Here is a 17089-nt window from a genome sequence, read left to right on the forward strand (position 1 = left end):
GTTCATTTTAAATGTACGTCTCTTTGCAGGTCCAGAGACTAAACACACTCTCTACATTGCTGTTGTGGTTGGTTATATTTCTCACTTAGAAATGTAACCTCAGCCAGTCTGAGTTTCTTAGTGGCTTAGCTGCTTTATAGCTCCTTATGCTCCTTCTTTTCCCCTCCTCTTGCCTTTTCTGCCTCATCCTTTGCCTCCCACGCTTTACGGAGGTTGACAAGCAAGTGCAAAGAGGATAATTCTTCTAGCTGTGGAATCAGTGGGAGGTCCTCATTGTTAGAATTAGGTAATAGCCATTTAGAACTGAGATAGGAAGACATTTTTTTGTAGGTACTTGTGAATACTTTGATTTTTTTTACACCCCAAAGGGCCAGGAAAGCTCAGTGTTTATTCATTCAAAGCAGAAATGGATAGTCTCTGGACATTATAGACTCAAAAGATGTGAGTTTTTATGCAGGAGGATGGTGCTGAGGTAAAAGATTGGCCATAACCGTGATGATTGGCAGAGCAGCCATAAATGGTTTATTCCTACTGCTACTGTGGTGCACCTTCATCTGCAAAAACTTCATTGGTTCAAGTGGACAGCTTTCCTTAACCTTCTCTAGACATCTGAGATAGGGCATTATCTGCTGGTCACACCAGGAATGTGAGGCCTTCGGTCAGTCGGAGTTGACCATGGGTGTAGCATCCCAGCTGTCTGTGATAGGCAAACCAGGGCAGTGATCTGGAGAGCAAGCTGTTGCCCATACAGCAAACCCCCCTTGAAGCAGCAGATGGATCCAAAGGAACGGCAGAGATTGATACAGTTTGGCAAGCGTGGCAGCACAGGAATTGCTACTCAGCCTTGAGCTCAACGTAGTACAGCCTTAGGGACTCCAGCTCTGGGTTTTTCCTTGGGGTTTACTCTCGAGACTTCCCCATCAGTAGGTATAGCCGTAAGGCAGTGGAAGTTGAGATCAAGAGATTTCCTTCCTTCTCCTAGATGCTGCCAACCATGACTGACGAGCCTCATCTTGCCCAAAGCGATTGGTTTTGAAGTGCTAGTGATTCTCCTTTGCCCCTTCTCCTGTCAGTAGAAACAGTTCCAATGGGCTTAGTAGCTAAGCCACACGTGAAGGCCAGGACCTGGACTTGGTTGTCAGAGGCTATTTGAGATGCATGCCTTGGGTAGCATTTAACAGGTAGTGGGAGCTTATCCCCATTATCCCCCCTAGCTACAACAACCTTAAGGAACCAGGAGTGAATGCATTGAAAATACATGATTTATATAAAATCAAACATTTATCTTTTGAGCTCCAATCTTGCTCTCAGTGTGGTTCAGGTGAAGCCCTCCATAGCTGCACAGCTCTCATGTCCCACCACTGGTGCCAGTATCTTCCTATTTAGCCACACTAATCCTTCAATCACATGATTACTTTCAATGATTGTTTTCTTCTAGTTCCTTCTAATTTAGTTTCCTGTTCCTGATTCCCCCTTTGGAGGACCACATCCTAAGTCCTCTTGTGTCATCGATCCTGATGAAGGCCATATTGACTGAATCTTTACTAAGTCTTTTGGGTGCATTATAGTTGCTTTGTAGCCAGGACATCAAGAGGCAACAGAGACTCTCTGTTATGACTACATGGGATGCTTTCTAACTGGATGGCCCAAAGCTCCCCCAAATTTTGAGGTTTTTAAAAATTGATTTTACTTTCCAATAACCTGTAAGAATCTGAGATAACCGTCCTCCTAGGTAGTGCATAGATTAATTGATTCCACACCAGTTCTTGAGTGTTCTGAAGTGGATGATGAAGTAATTAGGGACTCTGCAATCATTGGAACTGATGTGCTTGATCAGATGGTTGATGTGTTCCTTCTGCTGTTTTTGCTGGACTTCTGTGTGTTCCCAACAAAAGAATTCAAGATTCTCAATATCATGATGCTATTTTTCCATTAGATCCAGCTTTTGTAATATGCTTGATTCATAATATAATTGCATTTCTGAACTGTGTGAAAGAAAAACTTTGAAATATATGCAGAAACACTTACCCTTGCTATGTGCGCAAGTTGGATTTGACAATTTTTGACATTCTAACACTGAACAGATTTTACCTGCAAAATTGTTCTGTCAAAGAAAGGTATATGCCTGCTGGCTCTTTGATAAAGAAAACAATTTTTCTCATTTGGATGGTTCAACAACTGGCCCAAACAAACATGGAAATAACAACATGGAAAATCAAAAACAGTTGATAAATTAAAATTTTAGTCATTGCCTGGAGTGATGTAATTCCAGAAAATAATACCTTGCATTGTAACATATATTTTGTCCCTGTTCATTTTCACCTCTGAAGTACCTTCTGTCACAGTTTACAGGAGATTGAGCAAACATTCCTAACAGATTTCTTTGTGTCAATCTTTTTCAGGTAGTTTTTATTAGAATAGATTTATTTATTTAATTTAAATTTAGCTGGTTGTCCATTCCAGTTTAATTGTGATCACTCCAATGCTACTGTCCATATTTATAAAATATATATATGTGGAATCTTTATTTTAATTTTGGAACAATTTGGATGAATTGACCATAAATTTGCATTGACATTTTTACTTTAACAGTTTCTATGCATCATGCCCTTCCATTTATCATTCACTTTCATAAGTCAGTTTGAAATTATGGTTGTTCAGTGCCTTTACATAATAATTTGAAAGTCTATCTATTCATTTTGACTGTTGTCATGTATTGCATCTCCATCAATATTATGGGCACCCTTACCTAGTATATATCATTTTCAGACATGTTGTTCCACCTTTGTAATATATGAGGATGAGCAGGAAGACAGGAAAAATAAATAAGGAGAATATCTTTGCTAGGCTTCTTCTGTAGGTTGTAGATTATTGAAATCACATGATGTCATATTTTCAAAGTTCTGCAGTTTCAAGTTCCTGGGAGAGAACATCTTTCTTGGTCCAACCATGATGACACCATGACCAAGGAAGTCTACTAGTACCTCTGCTGCCTCAGGAGGCTAAAGAAATTTGGCATGTCTCCTTTGACCCTCATCGTTTTTTATTGATGCACCATAGGAAGCATCCCATCCTGAGGCATCGCGGTTTGGTACAGCAACTGCACAGTTATTTAATTGTAACTTATAGTAGTCTTTTATGCCTTGCAATATCAACTCACTTAATACTTATGACTGTGAGGCTAAATACAGCTCCAATAGTACATTTAAGTTTGCTGATGACACCACTGATGTAGGGCCAGTCAAGGGTGGTGACAAATCAACATATAGGAAGGAGATTGAAAATCTCTCAATCGGTGTCAGCAAGACCAAGGAGTTGATGATTGACTTTAAGAGCAGGAAATCAGAGGGCTATGAGCCAGTCCTCATCAGAGGTGGAGAGGGTCAGCGACTTTAAATCCCTTGGTGTTATCACTTCAGAGGATCTGTCCTCGGCCCAGCACCTAAGTGCCATTACAAAGAAAGCAAAGCAGTGCCTCTACTTCCTTGGAAGTTTGCAGAGATTTGGCATGATATCTAAAACTTTGACAAACTTCTATAGATATGTGGTGAAGAGTATATTGATTGGATGCATCATGGTATGAAAACACCATGACCTTGAATGGAAGATCCCACAAAAAGTAGTGGATACGATGCAGTTTATCATGGGTGAAGCACTTCCTGCCATTGAGTGTATCTACACGGAGCACTGTCACAGCAAAACAGCATCCTTCATCAAGGATCCCCATCACCCAGGCCATGCTCTCTTCTTGCTGTTGCCATCAGGAAGAAGGTACAAGAGCCTCAAGACTCACACCACCAGGTTCAGGAATAGTTGTTACCCCTGAACCATCAGGCTGTTGAACCAGAAGGGATAACTTCACTCACCCCACTACTGAACTTTTCCCACAACCCATGAACTCATTTTCAAGGACAATTCACCTTATGTTCTCGATATTTATTGCTTATTTATTTATTATTTTTCTTATTTATTTGCACAGTTTGTTGTCTTTTGCACATTGGTTGTTTGTCAGTCTTTCACTGATTCTGTTGTGTTTCTTGGATACTGTGTATGCCCACAAAAAGACGAATTTCATGGTTGTATATGGTGATATATGTATTTTGATAATAAATTTACTTCGAACTTTGATCTATTGCTGCCATAAAAACAACAAATTTCATGATACGCAAGTCAAGGTCGAGATGGTTTCTTTAAGGAAGAATCTTACCTAATAATCCTTTGGCATTCTTTATGAAAATAACAGGCAGGAAAGACAAAGGAGGGTCAGTGGATATTGTTTACCTGGAGTTTCTAAAGGCCGTTGTCAAGATAATGTTTGTTGTGGCCCTGGCTAGATCACTGCTGATTCACAGCCCAGTATTCTAAAGTTATCAGAAATTTGAACCTCGTGTGTCTGGATAGTCTGTGTGAGAGGATGTAAAGCACAGAGTCAGATGCTGACGGACCTGATCTTTCACTCTGCTGCTGACCCATCATCGAGTTCGGCAATAAAGCAGTGATGTATTGAAGAGACAAGATCTAGATGCATTTTGCAGCTGGCCTCCAACTTCACCCCACTGAGGGCTGTCCTATCATACATTTTATTTTTCATATATTTTTAAATTAATTTAATCCATCTGAATGATTTTGAAATGTGTTTGGCTTTTGGAGCTATTTAAGCACTCATAATAGGTCTTGGACACTATCAAAGGCTGTGAAGACAAACCAAGGCTGGCCACACAGCTCTATGTGTCACTTGTAGTCCACTTGTTTGACAGATAGATGTTGGAAGTATGAAGCTGAGTGAATGCAGGCAAGAAGGATTCCTGATTGTTGGAAGTTGCTATTTTGACATAAATTCTTGGATACTTACAAGGACATCATACTACATTTTATTCATTAATTAGATAATTTTATTAATATTAATTGGATAAGCTTTGAATTTTGTTTAGCCGCTTGGTTAATTGTTCCAACTTGGCTACCATTCCCTTATTTACTTCTCATGAAGGCAATTGAAGAGAATTTAATAAAGTTGCAAACACAGGAGAATTACTGTAACCATTTTTTAAGTAGCTGTGTCCCTTTTCTGGCTGACATTGTTATTATGGCAATAGCATTTTCCTTTGTTATAGATCAATAACCTTCTCCACTCTCTCGCTGATCTCGAACTCCCTCTGGCTGTTATTAATGCCTGTTTATATTTACCCTGCCATGAATCTCACAAAATTGTGTGTTTTTTGTTTCACTGCTTGTAACTTTCTTCACATTTAGCTGCAGGCATCCATTCTGCCATTTTATTCAAACTCATCTAATTCCCCCATGTCTCCATCCTATGTAGGCAGGGATTGGCAGTAAATCCAGGTCGGATGCAGGAGAAGCTAACTTACTGAGTGAGTACTTGGAGTGTAAAAGATTTTACCATAAGCAGTTGAAATAACTAGCGTAGGCTTGGTGCAGCAGATAGCGTGATGCTATTACAGCTCGGGGCGTGGAAGTTGGAGTGCAGTTCTGGTACCCGTTGGAAAGGAGATTGCATGTTCTACCTGTGACCACATGGGTTTCCTCTGGGTGCTTCTGTCTTCTCCTACAGTCCAAAGATGTACTGAAAGTAGGCTAATTGGTCACTTTAAATTGTCCTGTGATTAGGGCGGGATTGCTGGGTGGCACAACTCACTGGGCCGGAAAAGCCTGTTCTGTGCTGTAGCACGAAATACAAATAAAATAAATGAATAAAATAATCCCAGATATACACAAAGGAGGGTGGGGGGGGGAGAGGGAGAGAGAGAAAGAAAGAAAAGATGATTACACTGGGATGTTTAGATGTTGATGAGTGGAAGGAGGCTCACGTGGTATATAATGACCAGCATGGAGCAGTCAAGACAAATAGCCTGTTTCAATGCTGTGCATTCTCTGTAATTATCAGCATCAATACAGGTCCCTTCCAATCTGTGAGACACTTGCAAATTAATGCTCTAAAACTCTCAGTCGTTGCAAATGACCACATTAAAACAACAATGATGTATTATACTCGTCAGAAAGCACAATTATATGTATTAAAACTGTTTCCTACAAAAACCTTTTAACTATGTTTGGAGTTGCCTGATTACTGGAGCAACAAGTGGGGAGGTGTCCAGTAAATTGGCTCAAGTTATTTGGTGTGAAGTACTTCAAAAGTGTGCTGTCTCATTACTTTCACAAAGTTACAAGGCCCTTCTGTATGCATTTACTTTGGAAGCAAAGATGATATTTTTAACATGTATTGCAAACCTGTTCTGAAAGATAAATAGTATTTTGCTCTATGCTGTAAGCGTGGTTCTCTTCTGATAACTCTATAAACAAACATGTCAAAATATATGCATCTACAAACCCCTAAGAACCAAAGAAATTTGAGCCAATAGAATTCAAAGGTCAACTGAAGGAGTAGACAATCAGGATCGAGGAAAGCAAACCGGGGCCTAAATAAATGTGAGCACTCCCAGAGAAAAACAGCAACAACTGCACACTGAGGATGTCACCTCCACTGGTGGTGAAATGTCTGCAAGCTGGCTGCCAAACTCGGTGAACACCACAACATAAAATGGTAAATGTAAGTCATGTCCATTAATTAAATTACTTACGGGATTGAATACTGCGTGGCATCAAGATGAACGATCCTGTTCATTAGCTGTTTGCATATAATCACAGGAGTCAAACTTGCTGCTATAATTAGCAACACACATAAAAGTTGCTGGTGAACGCAGCAGGCCAGGCAGCATCTCTAGGAAGAGGTACAGTTGACATTTCGGGCTGAGACCCTTCGTCAGGACTAACTGAAAGAAGAGCTAGTAAGAGATTTGAAAGTGGGAGGGGGAGGGGGAGATCCGAAGTGATAGGAGAAGACAGGAGGGCTGTCTAACTTCTGCTAATGCCCCACCTCCCCCTCATACCCCATCCGTTATTTATTTATATACACACATTCTTTTTTTCTCTCAACTTTTTCTCCCTCTGTCCCTCTCACTATACTCCTTGTCCATCCTCTGGTTTTCCCCCCTCTCCCTTTTCTTTCTCCCTAGCCCTCCTGTCCCATGATCCTCTCATATCCCTTTTGCAAATCAACTGTCCAGCTCTTGGCTCCATCCCTCCCCCTCCTGTCTTCTCCTATCATTTCAGATGTGCCTTTTCCTAGAGATGCTGCCTGCTCTGTTCACCAGCGACTTTTATGTGTGTTGCTTGAAATTCCAGCATCTGCAGATTGCCTCGTGTTTGCTTATAATTAGCCTGGAATGCCGAAAGCTGGCATGCACTCTTCAAGGGAAGGGCTATTGTGAGTTGAGAATGTGCAAAACTTTGTGCAGACCTTGTGAGGAGATGTATAACCAGGGGCACAGCAGACTCTTGAAGTTCTTGGTTACTCATTGGTGACGCTGAGGAAAAAGGTGGAAACCAGGAGGAATGTCCTGTGCTCACAGAGAGCTAGAATCGCCTTTGATACACTTAGCTGTAGGATCAGGTAGGTGTGGCAGTTGATGATTTGAGACTAGCTTATGAGAAGTTGGATGCAGTGTTGCAAGCAATTCGGAGGGCAAGGTCAGTGAATCCATCTCAACCCGCCACCTGCAGCCTCACTTTCATACACTACTCATTTACCACAACCACTTTATTCATCCACAAAAAATCTTTATCAAGCAAGGCTTAGAATTTGTAAATTTCACTGCAGCATCTGAATAGATTTAGCACTGCTGCAAGACTCAAATCCCTATTGCACAGTCTATATTAATACCATACCCACAGCTCCAATCTGCTAATTAAATTTACCGTTGATTCTACACTGATTGGCCTATCAAATAATAATGAGGCAGCCTACAGAGATGAAGTCATCACCCTGATACAGTGGTGTCAAGGAAACAACCTCTCCCTCAATGTCGCAAAAACAAAGGAGCTGGTTGTGGACTACAGGAGGAATGGAGACAAGCTAACCCCCATTGACATCAACGGATCTGGAGTTGAGAGGGTGAACAGCTTTAAGTTTCTCGGCATACACATCATCGAGGATCTCATGTGGTCTGTACATACTGGCTGTGTGGTGAAAAAAGCACAACAGCGCCTCTTTCACCTCAGATGGTTGAAGAAGTTTGGTATGGGTCTGCAAATCCTAATAACTTTCTACAGAGGCACGAATGAGAGCATCCTGACTGGTTGCTTCACTGCCTAGTGTGGGAACTGTACTTCCCTCAATCACAGGACTCTGCTGAGAGTGGTGTGGACAGCCCAGCAGATTTGTAGATGTGAACTTCCCACTATTCAGGATATTTACAAAGACAGGTGTGTAAAAAGGGCCCGAAGGATCATTGTGGACCCAAGTCACCCCAACCACAAACTGTTCCAGCTGCTCCCATCCAGGAAACGGTACTGCAGCATAAAAGCCAGGACCAGCAGGCTCCGGGACAGCTTCTTCCACCAGGCCATCAGACTGATTAATTCATGCTGATACAATTGTATTTCTATGTTATATTTACTGTCCTGTTGTATTCAATTCAATTCAATTCATACACCAAAGTTACAGCATCTTATAAGACTAGATGGCACACAATCTAACTCACTAGGAACTAATGGGAGGGGCCGGCCACTCCTGCATGTCTGGAGTGCTGTCATGCTGTCAGCATGGCTGTGGGTAGAGGTGTGCAAAGGGACTGCCTGGGTGCTCACTGTGGAAGATTATGAGGTTCCTGGGACAAAGCTGTGGGGGATTGATTACATTTTGGAATACTGGCTTGGTGCCCCTCTCAGGTTGATAGTAATTGTGCACTTGCCATTCCACCGGTCAGGTCATATAGCTACTACTTAAGCCAGGCTGATGCAGCCTGGAACTGCTTAGCAAGGCGGTCCAAAGCCAGCTGTGGTTTCCTTCAGCAGCGTTCTGTCACTCATGATATCATTGGGAAGGCACTGCATTGGAGAATCAGTACCAACAAAGGCACTCAGATGCAAGCATTGATGCAGGAGAATTTACTCTTTCTTTATTTGTTTTTAAAAAAGCATCAGAATCAGTTAATATATGTTTGATGTAGGTTTCATATCATTTGCTGGCTATTTATTTCTGTTTGAGCACGCCATTGGGAAACATGACAATGATAGAGAAGTTGTGTGAATAGTTAATTGAGGTTACAATTACTGACGCGTTCCCCTGCCCCATTCTGGGACTTGACTTGTGCTCATTCACCCAGTCATGCTCAGGTTCAATGAAAAGCAGAAAACGGCATCCATGTATGGCAGCAACATCTTGGCGCAGGATTTGATATTAGAGAGGTAAAAAAAAGTCCTCCTGCACTTGTTGCACCATTCCCTGTAGACTTTTGCCACTTGAACTGGTTATGGAAACCACTCACAGAATTGCATCAGCAGCCAGACGAAATCAGGCAGCAACTGGCACTCATGTTGCTTGCAGACCTTTTCAATGGTAGTCATGGGGCTCCTTCCTGCTGTTTAGTGCATATCTACCCGTCCGAGGTTAAATAAGGGCATTGTCTGGAATGTTAAAATCTAAAAAGGCCACATTGGTAGGAAATCACTACAGCAGATTTTCATTGTGTGCACCAGTATTATGCCTGCCTTGACATGGCAGAAGTATACATATTTATCTCAAGAGGCGCAATCAGCAGGTACTCTGAGAAGCTGCCATCATTCCTCTGTGGCAGTCCCTCAGAAGCAGCTACCATTTGTGTCTAATACCATTCTTACTTTATGACCAAGAATAATTCCTCCGCCCTGCAACTTTCTTTGTTACTTCTGTATAAGTGAGGTATTCTATGAAAGATCTTGGATCAAAGTATAATAGCTTAAGTGATCAAGTGCTATGCTTGCCATCCCTGCAAACAGCCAAAGTGCTACACCTGCCTGTTCACTGCCTCCTCTCACTTCTGTTCAGGACTCCAAACAATGCTTACAGGTGAGGCAGTGCTTCCCCTGCAGGTCTTTTGGGGTTATCTATTACACCCGTGCTTCCGATGCCACTTCTAAATTGGGGGACCGCTTCATTGAACACCTCAGCTCCATCCGCCAAAAGTGGATTTCCCGGTGGTGAACCATTTTAATTCTGATTCCCATTCCTGTTCAGAAATGTCAATCCAACCTTCCTGTTGTGCCACGATGAAGTCACTCTTGGGATGGAGGAGCAGCAACTCATATTCCATCTGGTTAGCCACCAACCTGATGGCATGTGCTTAGATTTTCCTTCCAGTAAAAGTTTTTCTCCCTCCCCCTTCCCTCCTCTTCTATTCCCTATGCTGGCCTCTTACCTCTTCTAACCTGCCTATTACCTCCTCCTGGTGCTTCTCCTCTTTTTCCTAAGGTCCACTCTCCTCTCCTATCCGATTCCTCCTTCTCCAGCCCTTTACCTTTCCTACCCACCTGGCTCCACCTATGACCTTCTAGTTATCTTCCTCCCCCTCCCTCTGCCTTTTTATTCTGACATCTTCCCCTTTGCTTTCCAGTTCTGAATAAGGGTCTTGGCCTGAAACATCGACTGTTTATCCATTTCCATTGACTTGCTCAGATTGTCTAGCATTTTGTGCTTGTTGCTTTGGATTTATAGCATTTGCAGAGTTTCTTGTGTTTATAATTACTTAAGAGTTAAATTTGGTTTTCAAACTTTCCAACCAGTCGCTATTGAAAAGTTCTTTGCATGTAGATTTCTCTCTGATACACCTATTTAGGTGCAGCTATGAATTATAATGGTATTTAATTATCTTTGAAGTATTTATATTTCTAGAAGAGAAGTGTCTACAAGTATTAATATATAATTCTTTACTTAACTGAATGTATTTAACACTAATGCACCATGGTTTAAGATTACTGTAAATGGTAATTTGGAATAATATGCATCTAACAGGTTTATGTAACTTTAATTGTTCAGCTGCAAAATGCATCAGCAATTCACAGTTTCTTATATCAATGCATTATTTCAACACCGTTAATTCAATTGCCATGTTAATTATACTAAGTAAATGATTTTATCTACTATTGGATTGTGATTTCTTTCAATTTATTATAAAATGCTGTCTTTTATTTTAAAGTGGTTTTAAATTCCAAATCTATTCTCAATGTAAAGCGACTACATCAGTCACAACGTGCTATTAGAATGGGTTTTAGATTGATCGACCATCTCAATATAGTTTCAGTAGGTTGTGAAACATTCTTTTAGTCATTTAATTGTCATTCTGTCATATTGATTTTCAGAGAGCATCACAGGGTATGTTAGTTTTCAAATGACTTATGACTTGTTGTTCAACTTTAATAGTCATAATTATGGATGTATACTATATATGAGCTACTGCCTTTTGTAATACAAAGCACAGGATAAAAGAAAAATATGGAAGCAAATAACTGACACCAATGAGTTACTTATTCATTTCTGAATGGTGGTCTTTTGAATCTTGTCTATTCAATTTTGTCATTTTAAAATTCTCACTTGCAATACATGAGATCTCAAAATCATCAACATCTAGTTATTGAACCACTTTGCTACTCATCCCAACATTTAATTATCTTTTTTTGTATAATGGTAGCCATGCAGATTTTGTCACCGAATAGTTTTGCATCATCTTCAGATATCACTTTGAATTTGTCTTGTAAAAAAACGTACCTGCTAATTCTTAAGTCACTGAGATTTCCATGACCAACTGAGCAACGAGCAGGGCAACGTATAACTTTTTCAGTCTGGACCTGGACATCACTTTGAAACAGTTCTAGGTTTCAGCATCTATATAAAAAGTAAAAGCCAAGAATGAGCGCTGAGCAATGTATAACAACAAGATGTTACTGACTTCGTTCTGTTACATCAGAGCATGATAAATTGATAAATCCTTTAAGTCTTTTTAAGAAGGGGCATGGTATCCTAGTTGGATCACTTATTTTCCTAAAATAATTTGGAACATGCAGCAAGATTGAAGAGGGTTGTGGATATGGATGTTCTAATAATTGGGAGGAAAAGGGCTGAAGGTCCAAAAAGAAACAGAAATCCAAATACTAGTGTGTCAAGCATGAAGGAGTATGGAGAGAAGGCAGGATATTGGGGCTGAGACGGGAAAAGGGATCAGCCATGATGGAATGGAGGAGCAGACTCAATGGGCCAAATGGTCTAATTCTGCTTCTATGTCCTCTGGTCTTATGGTCTTATCTTTCGAAGTCAAGTTCTTTCAACTAGAAATTCCAGCACCTGCAGTCTCTTTTGTCTTTATTTAGTTGAAGCTGCCTGAGAAACTCTGAAATTTTCATTTTCGTAGCTGTGGCCATTATTATCACTTTTGCTTGATTTTAATTTTGTATTCCATTCTAAACCACTGTAAAACTTAGAAACAGAAGCTCTGAAACTATGATGCGTACAAGAAAAAGAGACGTGAGAAAAGCCAAGTAATTTACATGTTTAAATGTACAAGGGGCACTGTGAAAGCATGAGTAAATGTGTTTCCACAATTTCTAATGCACAAGGCCTATGGCAATTTAAAACACAAAATGCAACCCATTGATACGCTGCTGCTATACCTGCAACTTCATTGCGTTTGGGCACCCATATTTACCCTCTGAGACCTGGCAGCTGAGTGCAAGGAAGCTGGCTGGAAGTTCATCATTTAGGTAGGGTGCCGGGGCGACATTGGCGCATCAACAATGAGTTTACTCTGTGATATGGCAGTGACTGGAGCGAGGCTCAGGAGGGCCACCAGAGAGCTGACGAAGAGGCAGAAAAGGGCAGCTTTTTGGCTGTGGCTGAGGAGAAATTGGGGGACTGACCAATCCCATTGAAAGCTGCAGGGGGTGGCAGGGAGAGATGTCCTTGCCACTGCTCCACCATCAGGAGATGTGCCAGCGCTAAGGAGGTGAAACATCTATGGATGGCGGTCCTTGGCTGATGACCCTGCAGCTGACTTAACGGCAGCATTGGAGGTGTGGCAGATGGCAATACCAATACAGAAACATCTTCCTGTAAATCTTACTACTCCCTTGTATAAAATTTGAGGTCAGTGTGAAGCATCAACGAGAAAAAAATTGTAGAAAAGGAGCTCTTTATTCACCATCCATAGATACAGGCAAACTGCTCAGTTTATGTGGTCAAATGGATCGGGCACATTCACTGTCACTGTGGATACTCAGTTAAGAACTCCATTATATTACACACAAAACTATTTCAATTTCATTTTAGGTATGTGACAATGCTGTCCTGTAAGCACTGGAGCAGAAGAATGAATTGCCTTCCACAAAGCCATTCCCATGGTCACTGAGGACGAGAGAGTTCACTGCTGATATTTTAGTGTTCTGAAGATTTAGAACTATGCCTTGAATTTTCTTTAACTTCAAAATCTACTACAACTTTGTCAAAGGTTACTCATTTTCCAATCTTTTAGTAATTTTACTAAAGATTCAAGTTGCATTTTGAAACATCAGTGATTATTTTAAGCTATCCTTTTATCAGTCTTAATCCTTTGAATGTTGTGCTGCCTGTGCACAGCAGAATCTACGTGTAGAGCGATGCATTTAAAATCTCCCTTTTGGAAATTGGGTGGTGAAGAATTGTTTGTTTTAAACCTGGCTTCCAATAATTGGGTTCTAAACGTGATTTATTTGGTAAGTATATAAATCTCACATCACTTTTTTACTGCAGACCAAAGAATGCAGGTTCCACTAAAGAAGCAGCACAATATTTTGAAAGGCAGGCTAAAAGAAACCTTTCTTTTTGCTGCTGGAGTGAAAGGGCTTTGTTATCTGTTGCATTTGGAACAAAAGTTGCTTAGAGGTTCTCATTTTCATGTGAAATTTTAAGAATTTTTTTTTAGGTTACTTAAAATAAAACATGTTCCTTTTTCCACAAGTAGTTGGTCCTATTAGAACAGATATTTATCTAATTATGAAGTGTCAAATATTTTTATATATCTTAATTTATTTTTATCCTGCTCTTTTTAGTGGTTTGCTTCGATGCCAAGATCAACTTTGATGACAATGCAGAATTCAGGCAAAAGGATATTTTTTCTCTGGACGATGTATCAGAAACTGATCCCTTGGAGTGTGAAGCAGCAAAATATGACCTTAAGTATATTGGCATGGATGGAAATATCGCTTGCTTTGGTAAGTGAAGCAATTCTGTATGGGTTAAATTGTTTTAAAGGGTCTTTAATTCTGCGAAAGACCATAAAGCATAGGAGCAGAATTAGTCCATTTGTCCCATCAAGTCTGCTTTGCCATCCATCATGGGTTGTTTATTATTCCTTTCAACCCCATTCTTCTGCTTTTCCCAGGTAAACCTTAGACACCCTTACTAATCAAGAATCTATCAACTTTCCCTTCAAATATACTCACTGACTTGGTCTCCACAGCTGTCTGGCTAAAGAAATTCCCCCTCATTTCTGTTCTCAACGGATGCCTTTGTATTCTGAGGCTGTGAAAGATGATGTAACACACATAAAAGTTGCTGGTGAATGCAGTAGGTCAGGCAGCATCTCTAGGAAGAGGTACAGCCGACGTTTCAGGCCGAGACCCTTCATCAGGACTAACTGAAGGAAGAGCTAGTAAGAGATTTGAGAGGGTGAGGGGGAGGGGGAGATCCAAAATGATAGGAGAAGACAGGAGGGGAAGGGATGGAGCCAAGAGCTGGACAGGTGATTGGCAAAGGGGATATGAGAGGATCATGGGACAGGAGGTCCGGGGAGAAAGACAAGGGGGGGTGGGGGGGGGGACCCAGAGGATGGGCAAGGGGTATAGTCAGAGGGACAGAGGGAGAAAAAGGAGAGAGAGAGAGAGAAAGAATGTGTGTATAAAAATAAATAACGGATGGGGTACGAGGGGGAGGTGGGGCATTAGCGGAAGTTAGAGAAGTCGATGTTCATGCCATCAGGTTGGAGGCTACCCAGGCGGAATATGAGGTGTTGTTCCTCCAACCTGAGTGTGGCTTCATCTTTACAGTAGAGGAGGCCGTGGATAGACATGTCAGAATGGGAATGGGATGTGGAATTAAAATGTGTGGCCACTGGGAGATCCTGCTTTCTCTGGCAGACAGAGCGTAGATGTTCAGCAAAGCGGTCTCCCAGTCTGTGTCGGGTCTCGCCAATATATAAAAGGCCACATCGGGAGCACCGGACGCAGTATATCCCCCCAGCCGACTCACAGGTGAAGTGTCGCAGAGATGCTGCCTGACCTGCTGCGTTCACCAGCAACTTATATGTGTGTTGCTTGAATTTCCAGCATCTGCAGAGTTCCTGTTGTTTGAAAGATGATGTATTTGTTTATGTTAAACAAGGAGCTCCCTGATGATATTCCCAGAAGCAATTGTTTATTTTGTTTGAATAGTTGGGAAGCAAACATGTTTTAAGTTGTAGGGAAAGGGAAGAGATGGAGAGAACAAAGAGAATGCCTGTTATTGGGTGGAGGCAGTGAGAGGTGAAAGGCACAAGCCTGTGGTGCTGTTTGAGGCAGGGTGGCAAGGGCTTACTAAATGCAGGCGGTGCCTTTGAAGGCAATGTAAACAGAAGGGAATGAAACAGGTCAGAAGATAGAGAGGAAAGAATGCTGAACTCGAGAGAGACAAAACACTAGTGTTCCTGGCTCTAAAATAAAAGAGAAAACTGAAAATGCCCATTGGATCAGGCTATATCATGGGGTTGGGGGGGGGGGAACGACATTGATATTACCACTGATGATGTATCTTAAGACTGGCCATTTCTGACACTTGGAACTTTTGCTGAATTTGTTGAGTCCTGAAAGTATAGCTTGTCGAGGCAGAAAATGAGTGGGTGGTCCTTGAGGCTTTGTTGAGCTTTGTTCTAATGGTGTTAGGGCCAAAGTTCAAGAGGTTGGAAGGGGAGCGAGATGTCAGTGGAACCTTTTCAAAAGCACAACAATGTGCTACACTATTGCCTCTGAATATGTGTAAACAACTAAGGACAACTTTCTACGAATGTGCTAATCAGAAATTTAACGCTGCTACAATTGAAGTCAGTTGTTTACATACACTTAGGTTGAAGCCATTAAAACTCATTGTTTAACCACTCCGTAGATTTCATATTAAGCAAACTATAGTCTTGGCAAGACGTTGAGGACATCTACGTTGTGCATGACATGAGTAATTTTTCCAACAATTGTTTACAGACAGATCATTTCACTTTTAATTGAGTATATCACAATTCCAGTGGGTCAGAAGTTTACAAACAAAATCAAAAGAAATCAGCCAAGACCTCAGAAAAAAAATTGTGGACCTCCACAAGTCTGGTTCATCCTTGGGAGCAATTTCCAAACGCCTGAAGGTACCACGTTCATCTGTACAAACAATAGAACGCAAGTATAAACACCATGGGATCACGCAGCCGTCGTATCGCTCAGGCAGGAGACACGTTCTGTCTCCTAGAGATGAACGTACTTTGGCGCGAAAAGCGCAAATCAATCCCAGAACAACAGCAAAGGACCTTGTGAAGGTGCTGTAGGAAACAGGTAGACAAGTATCTATATCCACAGTAAAACGAGTCCTATATTGACATAACCTGAAAGACTGCTCAGCAAGGAAGAAGCCGTTGCTCCAAAACTGCCATAAAAATGCCAGACTACAGTTTGCAAGTTCACATCGGACAAAGATCTTACTTTCTGGAGAAATGTCCTCTGGTCTGATGAAACAGAAATTGAACTGTTTGGCCATAATGACCATTGTTATGTTTGGAGGAAAAAGGGTGAGGCTTGCAAGCCGAAGAACACCATCCCAACCGTGAAGCATGGGGGTGACAACATCATGTTGTGGGGATGCTTTGCTGAAGGAGGGACTGGTGCACTTCACAAAATAGATGGCATCATGAGGAAGAAAGTTTATGTGGATATATTGAAGCAACATCTCAAGACATCAGCCAGGGAGTTAAAGCTCGGTCGCAAATGGGTCTTCAAAATGGACAATGACCCAAGCATACCTCCAAAATTGTGGCAAAATTGCTTCAGGACAACAAAGTCCAGGTATTGGAGTGGCCATCGCAAAGTCCTGACCTCAATTTGATAGAAAATTTGTGGGCAGAACAGAAAAAGTGTGTGCAAGCAAGGAGGCCTACAAACCTGACGCAGTTACACCAGTTCTGTCGGAGGGATTGGAACAAAATTCCAGCAACTTACT

The 17089-nt window shown here is 41.4% G+C and overlaps 1 protein-coding gene across 2 annotated transcripts in view; it reads left to right on the top strand.

Moving 5' to 3' along the window:
- The window catches only part of suclg2 (succinate-CoA ligase GDP-forming subunit beta), a 380503-nt gene that overhangs the window by 216148 nt on the left and 147266 nt on the right, over positions 1-17089 (top strand). For both annotated transcript variants that reach the window (XM_063067942.1, XM_063067943.1), the window contains exon 8: positions 13912-14073. In XM_063067942.1, coding sequence (XP_062924012.1) covers positions 13912-14073 — 162 coding nt within the window. The remainder of the gene's footprint in view (positions 1-13911; positions 14074-17089) is intronic.

This window comes from Mobula hypostoma, chromosome 15 (assembly GCF_963921235.1).
Source record: "Mobula hypostoma chromosome 15, sMobHyp1.1, whole genome shotgun sequence".
Classification (NCBI taxonomy): domain Eukaryota; kingdom Metazoa; phylum Chordata; class Chondrichthyes; order Myliobatiformes; family Myliobatidae; genus Mobula; species Mobula hypostoma.